The 11,289-nt window shown below is 51.7% G+C and overlaps 1 protein-coding gene across 3 annotated transcripts in view; it reads right to left on the bottom strand.

The window, feature by feature from the left end:
• Window positions 1-11,059, bottom strand: part of GPR143 (G protein-coupled receptor 143) — a 65,728-nt gene extending 54,669 nt beyond the window's left edge. Inside the window, exons 1-3 of one of the 3 annotated variants that reach the window (XM_059384715.1) lie at window positions 10,755-11,059; window positions 5,787-5,896; window positions 4,743-4,837 (exon numbers count right to left, since the gene is read on the bottom strand). In XM_059384715.1, the coding sequence (XP_059240698.1) occupies window positions 4,743-4,837; window positions 5,787-5,896; window positions 10,755-11,022 (473 nt within the window). In that variant the 5' untranslated portion in view covers window positions 11,023-11,059. The remainder of the gene's footprint in view (window positions 1-4,742; window positions 4,838-5,786; window positions 5,897-10,754) is intronic. The other 2 variants (XM_059384718.1, XM_059384716.1) reach the window with 2 other exon arrangements.
• Window positions 11,060-11,289: the final 230 nt, after the last annotated feature.

The raw sequence follows: 11,289 nt of genomic DNA, 5'->3' as shown, positions 1-11,289 counted from the left end.
CCTGCCCTTGCTCTTGTCCTTAGGAAGCATCTGGACGTTTCACATCTTTGGATGTCTGCCTCCTGCTTGTTTCACTTGTTTCACTCTCAGTGATCTTCCTAGTGCTGGACTCCTGCCCTTGCTCTTGTCCTTAGGAAGCATCTGGACGTTTCACATCTTTGGATGTCTGCCTCCTGCTTGATTGGCAGGTCCTTGGAAGCTATGCTCCGCCAGCATCCGCTCATCTCTGCACGATGAGCTCCAAACACTCTTCTGGGCATGAGGAGGCTTTCCTGATTGCCTGCCCTGGCTTCCAAGGGCCCCACCTGTCTTCTACGTCCAGAAAGCTCTCAGGCTGCCCCGTCTGACCACAGCCGTCCATGGCCAGGGGCGGAGCAGTGCACACCCCGTGAGAGCAGGAGGCACATTCTTCTTCCAGCCTCCTCTCCGGCTCCACCGCTCCTCTTATCTCCACAACTGGCTGTCTATGAGACCTCTAGTGTGTCCTAACTCCAATCCCTCCAAAACTGAGTGAGAGAGGTCTCAGACAGGAACACACACTTACACTGGGCTTCCGGGTCAAAGACCTCTCTCACTGGAGCTAGCTGCCTACCCAAAGTCATCTTCCTTTTTCCTTAGAAACATAACCTGTATGTCATGACCAACAGCAGCATGCTAGGCTAACAGACTATACTTCCAAACTCCTCTTGCAGCTAAGTGTGGCCATGAAACTAAATTCTAGCCAATAATACGGAAGTGGAATTGTTCTGTCAAATCCCCAGGGAGGCTGCTTAAAGGGAAGTGGCTCAGAGGAAAACAGACCTTTATGCTTTGGCCCCCTTCTCCTTTCTGGAATGCAGATGTGATGGCTAGAGCTCCAGCAGCTGTATCGGGCCATGATACTTTGAAGTTGGAAGTCACACAATACGACAACATAGCAAGAAAACAGGAGGAACTTGGGTCCCTGATGTCCATCGTAAGGGCCCTGGATTGCCTACCTCTGGCCTCTTTTATTTATTTATTTTTTAAAAGATTTTACTTATTTACTTGAGAGAGAAACAAAGCAAGGAGGGGAACACAAACAGGAGGAGTGGGAGAGGGAAAAGCAGGCTTTCCGCTGAGCATGGAGCCCAATGCAGGCTGGGATCCCAGGACCCTGAGATCATGACCTGAGCTGAAGGCAGACGCCCAATGAGTGAGCCACTCACGTGCCCCCCCTCTAGCCTCCTTTAGAATGGAAGAAAAATTATCTGGTTTAAGTCACTATTATTTTCTGTATTTTACATAGCCAAAGCTAATCTTCACAGACCTATCTAGTTGGCTGCCTTTGACCTCCAGAATTTTCAAAACCACGAGTACACAGGTTCTGTTCAGATGAATAAAAGTTTACGAGCTAAGTAAAAATGTGGAAGGAACAAGCACAAAAATAAACACTAAGCTTCAAGCCAGAGAGACCCAAGTTAATGATGAGGACACATGAGGACTACCAATGATTATTTCCTTTTAAGACTGTATTTATCTGACAAAGCAAGAGAGCACAAGCAGGGGGAGCAGCAGAGGGAGAGGGAACAGCAGCCTCCCCAATGGGCAGGGAGCCCTACACATGACTAGATCCCAGGACCATGGGATTAAGTCCCACATCAAGCAAGGAGCCTACTTCTCCCTCTCCCTCAGTTATGCCTCCGTTTCGTTCTCTCTCTCAAATAAATAAATAAAATAAAATCTTTCAATAAAACCTTTAAAAAAGAATTTAAAAAAGTAAAATTTATTCAACAAATGGTGCTGGGACGAGTGGCCATCCACATGCAAAGGCATGAACATTGACCCTTTCCTCACCTGCATAAAAATTAATTTAAAATGGATCACTGGGGCTCCTGAGTGGCTCAGGCAATTAAACATCAAACTCTTGGTTTGGGCTCAGCTCATGACCTCAGGGTCGCAGGATCGAGCCCCGTGTCAGGCCCCATGCTCAGTACAGAGTCTGTTTGAGAGTCTCTCTCCCTCTGCTCTCCCCCCCACAATAAAATAAATATGCAACATCTTAAAAATAATTATAATGGACCACAGACCATTTGATCTTGGGGTTCTGAGTTCAAGCCCCACTCTGGGTGTGGACATTAGTTAAAAAGAGAATTTTTTAAATGGGTCACAGACCTAAATTACGGTGTTGAAACTCTCTTCTTTTCTGCTTGGTTCCCAAGTTTTTTTCACCTTGGAACGAAATACTCCAGATTAAGCTTCATCTTCCTCCCCTTCCTCACGCCAGTTCATCTGGAAGTAACACAGTTCATAAACGTCTTTGCTGTTCACGACTACATGCAACCAGACTGTTTTTCCAATATCCTTCAGTGAGACATCTCACAAACATTTTGGGAAAAGGCCGGCTCAGCTGATTAAGCAACTGACTATTGGTTTCGGCTCAGGTCGTGATTTCATGGGTCCTATGATCACACCCCATGTGGAGCCCCAAGACCAGCTCTGAGGTCCGTGGGGAATCTGCTTGAAATTCTCTCCCTCTGCTGTTCCCCCTACTTACACATGCACGCTCTCAAATAAATAAGTAAATCTTTAAAATAAAATCTTTAAGGGCGTGTGGGTGGCTCAGTCAGTTGAGCAGATGCCTTTGGCTCAGGTCACAATCCCAGAGTCCTGGCACTGGGCCCCACCAGGGGCTCCCTGCCCAGCAGGAAGCCTCCTTCTCCCTTTCCCACTCCCCCTGCTTGTGCTCCCTCTCACACTGTCTCCCTGCCTCTGTCAAATAAATAAAATCTTTTTTAAAAAATTAAAAAATAAAATAAAGTCTTTTTTTTTTTTTTTTTTAAGATCTTATTTATTTATTTGACAGACAGAGATTACAAGTAGGCAGAGAGGCAGTCAGAGAGAAGAGGAAGCAAGCTCCCTGCTGAGCAGAGCCTGATGTGGGGCTCGATCCCAGGACCCTGGGATCATGATCCAAGCCGAAGGCAGAGGCTTTAACCCACTGGGCCACCCAGGTGCCCCAAAATAAAGTCTTAAAAAACATATTTAAAGGGCGCCTGGGGGGCTCAGTGGGTTAAGCGGCTGCCTTTGGCTCAGGTCATGATCCGGGGTCCTGGGATGCAGCCCTGTTACAGTGCCCCCTGCTCAGCAGGGGGACTGCTTCTCCCTCTGCTGCTCTGTCACATGAATAAATCTTAAAAAAATATGTATATACATAGATACACATACACACCCATTTATTTTTTAAATGCAGTACACCCAAGGGCGCCTGGGTGGCTCAGTTGGTTAAGCATCTGACTCTTGATTTCACCTCAAGTCATGATCTCAGCATCATGAGATCGAGCCCCATGTCAGGTTCTGGGCTGAGAGTGGACCCTGCCTGACATTCTCCCTCTCTCCTTGTTCCTTCTCTCTCTCCGCCGCCGCCCCACTCCCCTGCTCACATGCTTGGCCTCTCAAAATTAAATAAAATGTAGTTTGTCATACAACAGAGCAGTATTCAGAAGCTCACAGAACAGACGGTGCTGCAACACACGGAAAGCTTGACCATGGCCCGCTAAGTTTAAAAAGCCGACAACGGGGCGCCTGGGTGGCTCAGTGGGTTAAAGCCTCTGCCTTCAGCTCAGGTCATGATCCCAGGGTCCTGGGATCGAGCCCCGCGTCCGGCTCTCTGCTCATCGGGGAGCCTGCTTCCTTCCTCTCTCTCTGCCTGCTTCTCTGCCTACTTGTGATTTCTGTCATATAAATAAATAAAATCTTTAAAAAAAAAAAAAAAAAAGCCGACAACGAAAGGTCACATGTTCAATGATTTCACTTTCAGGCAATGCCCAGATTAGGCAAAGCTAGAGACAGAAACAGACTGGCAGTTGCCAGGCGCTGGGGGGTGGGGGGAGGAATTCATCACTGGTAGAGCCTGGGGGAGGGGGTGTTGATGACTAACGTCATAAAATTAGTTGGTGTGATGGCTGCACGATTTTATAACTAAACTAAAGAACAATGGATTTTATACACTTAAATGGGTGAACTTCATAAAACTTAAAAAGAAAAAAGAAGTAAGCATATAAGGGTTCCATGGGAAAGTGGGGGACACATGCTTCCTGGACCAAGAGTCAGGGGACCTGGGCGCTCACTCCACCCTGCCACGTGGCTTCCCCTGCTCACTTAGGTTCTCTGTATCTGTGTCCCCCAACACGCACACACATCCCAGCACACAGCTCCCGAGAGCCCACGACGTGCCAGGCCCGGTTCTCGACCGTTCACACGCAGCATCGCACGGCGTCTCCCGGGACCCGATGGGGGCTACGGTCTCATGGCCGGCACGACGGAAGTCTAGAGAGGTCAAGCGACTTGCTCACAGTTCCCCAGCCAGGGACAAATGCACGGGCCACACCCCTGGGGCCCTTTCTCCCCAAGCAGCTCCTGGCAGCTCCGGTACTCCGGTTCCAAGTTTGGCATAACATGTCAATACGCACTGCAAAGATTGTCTCCTCAAACTTTTATATTGTCAAAAACTGCCTGTATTCCTGCCGACTCTTCTTTAGTAAGTGTCCAGAATGCAAACATGTAATTTATGGATGACTGGTCATGGTCTAAACATCCTCATTGTGAATCTGCCCTCAGCCTTTTGTACCAATGAGGAGCCAGAGACATTTCTCGCAGAGGGGCCGGCTGACATTCTGTGTCTGCCATACTGAAGAACATTCCAGAGCCCTCGGGGTGCCCCCAGCCCTTCCTCACACGACAGAGGCTGGGCAGAAAGCTCTCCTTGTTCCCTCTGAATGTACCTGTGTCCGGCCGATCTCCGGATCACGAGGTAGGTGTCGACCGCATAGCAGAACAGCCACCAGAAGCAGGCACTATACAGCAGCTGGACCCACATCTGTAATCAGGAAGAGCCTGCATCAAAGCTCCGGAAATGGGCAGCGGATGGCCCCGTCCGTGAGATGAGCCGGCAGATGCCTCTTTCTTGTGACGTCGGGAAGCAGGACAGGGAAGCCACCCAGAGACGCGTGCATGGTCTGGGGACACAAGGGTGGGATGTGCACGGGCCAGGCCTGCCTTCCGGGACACTCACAGGCCAGGACAATGAAGGCCTCAGCTGGGAGGCCCACGCTGGCCTGAGGGCTCATGGCGCCTGCGATGGAGCAGCTGTTCATTGAAAACGAAGGGGTAGGGGACAGAAAGCACTTCCCAGGAGCGGCCAGGAAGGGGCTCGGCACGCTACGGGCTGCAAGGGCCGGCGTGCCTGCTGGGCTGTGCCATGGGGAGACCCAGGCTGCCCCGTACGCAGCTGGGAAGCGGAGTGGGCAGGAGGCAGGAGCAGAGAATTCTGCTCCGGCATGGTGCACAGAGCAGGATACAGATGTACATTTCCACGCAGGTTTTATCAAGCAGTACACACCCAATACATCAGTAACTGCCTTCTCTTTCTTTTTGGCCAGCTGGCTTTAGCTGCAGCTAAGGTAAGGATGGTCTATGTGTGCTTAGAAGGGGGGGCACAGAGCAGCCACACTCCAGGGGGTCCTCAGAAGGAAGCGGGTGGCAAGAGCCCCCTTTATCATGCTGCATATCCCTGAAGGGGAACCAAAGGGAGCTCGGGACACTACAAACCTTAAGACCTATCATCTTGTCATCTGGCACCACAAACAAGCTCCTGGAGGGTTGAGTACTTGGCAGATGCCCCCCACCCACCCAAAGAACCCTGAGCAGCAGACTCTGAGAATCTGCATTCCTAACAAACCCCAGTGGCCAGAGACCACACTTTGAGGATGGCAGCCTGAGAGGGGCACAGAGGAGAGACGGCGGCGGTGAAAGGAAGGTGCACTCACTGCGCTCCCCACACAGTACGCAGCCGGCCAGACGTCCGTCCCATTCCCGTCGGAGCGGTTGTCAACGAAATCTGGGAATCCCAACCACACTGCAGACCGGAGCACAATACCTATGAGAGAAAGAGCGGATACGGTCATCCCGCGGGGGACGCGTTCCAGAACCCCCAGTGGAGGCTGGCACCGCAGACCCTACTGAATCCCATCTGTGTTTTTCCGCCACGTGTGTTCCTGGGACAGAGCAGTTTACTAGACACCGTAAGACACTAGCAACGATAATAAAATAGAACTAGAACACCGGACGGTCACGGACACTGTCCCAACATCATCATGGCCTCTGCCCCAACATCGTACTGCACTGTCCTCACCCTTCTCGCGACGGTGTGACGGGACCAGGGGCCTGCGTGACGAGGCGCCATGTGGAGAAGGACGTGGGCATCATGAGGTGCTGGGAGCCAACCACCGACCTCTCAGCAGCCGGGAAGAAGAGCGCCTGCTTCGCGACCCCAGTGCCCCGGGGCAACCGAGCCTGCGGAGAGCCGGGCCGTGGCTGCCGGCGAGCTACGGCACTTCGCGGCCATCCGAATCCATGCGGGCGGCTGGCCCGGTGCCCCGGCTTGGGAGCGGTAGGCAGATGGACAGAGTGATGAACAGCTAGGAAGGGACAGAAAAAGAAATGACGGAGGAGAGAAACACACACACAAGTGTATGCAGAGAGACGGAGAACCACGGGAGACCCAGGGAGCAATTACTTCGGCCACACAGAGCAAGCCCAGGCACTTCGATTTCAACTTGAACCACCATCAGCCGCGGTCCTACCCGAATGTCGCGGCTTGTTCCCTCCATACGAAGCAGCCCTTATGGGGACAACAATCTACTTCTTTGCTATTTTTAATGTCCATATTAACACTCCTCACAGGAAAAAAATGACTGAAAAAGCACAATTCTGAAATGTGAAGAGATAATTCTTTCATTGCCTGAAAAAAACGCATTTAAGATTTTCACAAAGTAGCTCTTGGCAACTTGCTCTTGACATTTATTTTTTTAAGTTTCTTTGCTACTGGACCCGAATAACTAATTCTCCTCAAAACAGTATAACACGCCCGTAAGATCTATGCGAAGGTGACGTGATATGCTTTGTGGAAGCACAGGCTCCGTGAGACGATACTTGAGGGTAACTGTAAACACTATGAAGTTACACACTGTGTCCTCGTGCACACGTACACCATGTGTAAGACGCTATTAAATACACAATTCGCGATATGTTACTAGACACTGTAACCCACCAGCAAGCTCGCCCTGCACACTCTAGCGCCAGATATACACTGTCCGATCCACCGGCAAACACCGGGCACCTGGCCAGCACCGGCTGCTGAGCGTCTGCCTTCTGCGCGAGTCATGATCCCAGGGGGCTTGCATATACTCAGGGCTCCCTGCTCAGTGGGGAGTCTGCTTCCCCTCCGCCTCTGCCCACTACTCGCCCCCCTCCGCTTGTCCTTTCTGTCGCTCTCAAACAAAATCTTTAAAAAAATACCCTCTGTATAATGTGCAGTATATAACCAAATACACACCATGAAGTACGATACTAAGTCTATATCATGCCACATACCACTAAAAAGGAACTATGGACACCAAAAAAACTCGCGATCTATCTTCTCGTTATCAGCACTGCTCACAAATAATGCTTTTCTTCTGCAGAATGCTGTATCAAGAACGCTTCGAGCACTCCTCTGAGCTCAATACATGCCCTACCTACATTCGTATCAATGTGAGCGGATGAATGTCTACTTACGGTGGTAAACATCTCACCACACGTGTATGTTAAGTCATTATGCTCTAGATCTTAAATTTTCCTGGACTGTATGTCAATTACATCTAAATAAAACTGAGAAAAACCTCTGCCCTATGAGGCAGGCATTTTAAGTATTTATTTTTCCAGGGAGGTGTTAGTCACCAAGACTTCCCCTTAATTATGCCTCTGCTCACTTGTTAACACCACGTATGTCCCTTCTAAAAGGGAGAGTATATACAAATATCATTCCACGGATCCTAAATTGCTATTAAGATGCTTTTCCAGGGCTGGCTGGGTGACTCTGCAGTTAAGTACCTGCCTTTAACTCAGGTCATAATCCGTGGTCCTGGGATCGAGCCCCAAGTGGGATTCCCTGCTTGGTGGGGAGTCTGCTTCTCCCTCTACCTCTGGCCCTGCTTGTGCTCTCTTACTCTCACTCTGTGTTCTTTTTCAAATAAACAAAATCTTTTTTTTAAAAAAAAAAAAAAAGATACTTTTCTAGGGGTGCCTGGGTGGCTCGGTCCTCAGGGCGTTTGACTCTTATGGGTCATGGGTTCAAGCCCCACGTATAAACTTTAAAAAAAAATAAAAGATGCTTTCTCAAAATGTTTTAGCATCATCAGGAAGAAAACCAATCTGGTTGAATTAACAAGCACCAAGATGATTTTATCCCTCACAGAAAGGAAGTACTGCTTCCTGTCTGACTCCTCAAGTCTGAGAAAGTGACTAGAGGTCCATAGCATTTACTGGAAGTCAAGGTCCTTGAGGGTCTCCAGGCACAAGAGCACAGAATGGAGAACTGGGCCCTGAGACACAGTGACCTGTACTGCTATGTGCTCAAGGTGCAGAATAAGCTGCTGCCATCCCCTCAGGGCCCAATGCCATCAACAGCGTTTGCTTCAGAAGCAAACTTACTGAAAAATACAATTCCAAAATGGTTAGCACCTGTCAGCCAACTGCAAAGTGTGGGCTGTATCTGGATCCTGATTCAAACCAACCAACTGTAAAACAGCATTTATGACACAACTAAACACACAGTAGTGACCTTAAAGAACTGATTTTTGGGGCTGGGCCAGTTACGTACGCATGTACCTTCGGGTCAAATCATGATCTCAGGGTCCTGGAACCGAGCCCACCATTGTGCTCCCTGCTCGGTGGCGTGTCTGCTTCTCCCTCTTCCTCTCTCCCAGCTTGTGCTTGCACGCGCACGCTCTCTCTCTAATGAATAAATAAAATCTTTTAAAAAAAACTGATTTTCATTATTTTAAGGTGATAATACTACCTGTAACATATATGGGTATACATACACGCTTCCTTCTTACTTTCACAGCTATATACTGAAATCTGTATAGATGAAAGTACATACGTCCTGGGATTTGCTTTAAATCAATGCAGTGAAGAGTTGGTACAGGATGGAGTGTAGATAAAGTGAGGTATGGGTCCAGGGGTTCATTATATAGTCTGTGTGATTTGTGTTTCTTAGAAATTCTCCAAAATAAACCCTTAAACAAATGCTCAGCACTATCTAGTTTAGAAGTCTGTAAAAATTGCCATGCATGTTTAAAGGGGATGGCAAAGTTTCTGTAAAGGGCCAAATTAAAAATATTTTAGGCTTTATGGGCCACAATTACTCTGAGGACATCCACCTCTGTGATGTGCTCAGCTGTGAGTTTTAGCATCATCAGGAAGAAAACCAATCTGATTGAATTAACAAGCACCAAGATGATTTTATGTGCGATGCACAGCTGTGCTCCCACCAAACTGTCCTGAAGGACACAGACATTTAAATTTCATGGAATATTTATAAACCAGGAAAGATTTTTCTTTTGATTAAAATAAAAAAAACTTTTGGGCCTCAGAAAGGGACAGGCAGCCAGCAGGGTTTGGCACAGGGGTTGTAGTTGGCCACCTGTGGTATGAAACCCAAGCCTGACAAAACATATCTATTTATATATATATTAGAGATATATACATCAAGAGTTCTTCCTGGTTCTGCTAAATCATTTTGGAAATGATTTTGTGTGTATACACAAAATACTATCAATCTCACTAGCAGAATAATTATGGGTCCCTCACAATATCTGGGTTTTTCTTAACCACCCCTTCTAAAGTTTCCCTAGTATGTTTGCAATAACAAACATTAGAAACTGGTATATTACCTTCAACAAATGTCCCCCAGGCGTAATTTTAACTGCCTATCCTGTTTTGCTGAGTCCCCTGGCCCCCCAGTCCGGTCCCTAGAGAGCCGCCTCCGGTTTCGACGTCGACCCTCCTAGCACGCAGCTGACACCCTGCCCAACGTGCGCACCGAGTAGGTCCCAACCCACCGGCCATGCTCCCTCATCTGGGCACCGAGTAGGTCCCAACTAGCGGGCCGCGCGCGCTCACCAGGGCACCTAGCAGGTCCCAACCCGCAGTCAATGCTCCTTCCCCGCCGCAAAGCAGATCCCAACCCGCGGGCCGCGCGCGCTCACTGGGGCACCTAGCAAGTCGCAACCCGCGGGCCGTGCGCGCTCACCCGGACACCCCTGCAGGTCCCATCTCGCGGGCCACACGCGCTCACGTGGGCACCGAGCGGGTCCTAACCCGCGGGCAGTGCTCCTTCACTCGGGTACCCAGCAGGTCCCAACCCGCGGGCAATGCTCCCTCACCAGGCCGCAAAGCAGGTCCCAACCCGCGGGCCGCGCGCGCTCACAAGGGCACCTAGCAGGTCGCAACCCGCGGGTCGTGCGCGCTCACCCGAACACCCCAGCAGGTCCCATCCCGCGGGCCACACGCGCTCACGTGGGCACCGAGCGGGTCCCAACCGTTGGGCAGTACGACCTCACTCGGGTACCCAGCAGGTCCCAACCCGCGGGCCGTGCGCGCTCACCTGGGGACCGAGCAGGTCCCAACCCGGGGGCAGTGCCCCCTCACCCGGACGCAAAGCAAGTCCGAACACGCGTGCCGTGCGCGCTCACCCAGGCACCCACCAGGTTCCAACCTGTGGGCAATGCTCCCTCACCCGAGCACCCAGCAGGTCCCAACCTGTGGGCAATGCTCCCTCACCCGAGCACCCAGCAGGTCCCAACCCGCGGGCTAAGCACGCTCACCCGGGGACCCAGCAGGTCGCAACCCGCGGGCAGTGCTCCCTCACCCGGGCGCAGAGCAGGTCCCAACCCGCGGGCCACGCGCCTTACCCAGGCACCCGAGCAGGTCGCAGGCGGCGACGGCGCGCAGGATGCGGACGGAGGCAGGGGAGCGCGCCGAGGCCGGCGGGGCTGGGGAGGGGGCCCCGAGGCCCGCGGGCCGGCGCCGGGGCAGCAGCTGCAGGAGGCCGAGCGCCAGACTGCAGGCGCCGCTGCCCAGGCACAGCGCGTGGAACGCCCGCGGCTGGAAGCTCAGCACCAGCTGGGTGGCGGCGTCCCGCGTGGGGCAGCAGAAAGTTCCGAGGCGTGGGGAGGCCATGGGCCGTGCTCGGCGCCGCTGCTCGGGTGTGCGCGGACCCCCAGCGGCCCGCGGGAGTCAGGTGCTGGGCGGGCCGGGGGCGGGGGCGGGGGCGGGGGGATCATGTGCCCGGGGCCGCTCCCCCCGCGCGTGGGGAGAAGGCGCGGGCCTCAGCAGGGGCTGTGCGCCCTCCGCAAACGCCACGAGGTCTCACGAGGGTGAGGCGGAGGAGGAGGAGGGGGAGGAGGGGGGAAGAAGAAGGAGAAGGGGATAAGAAGGGGGAGGAGG

Source organism: Mustela nigripes, chromosome X (genome assembly GCF_022355385.1).
Source record: "Mustela nigripes isolate SB6536 chromosome X, MUSNIG.SB6536, whole genome shotgun sequence".
NCBI lineage: Eukaryota > Metazoa > Chordata > Mammalia > Carnivora > Mustelidae > Mustela > Mustela nigripes.
Note: the sequence above shows the minus strand (reverse complement) of the source record. Positions and strands in the feature narration are given on the sequence as shown.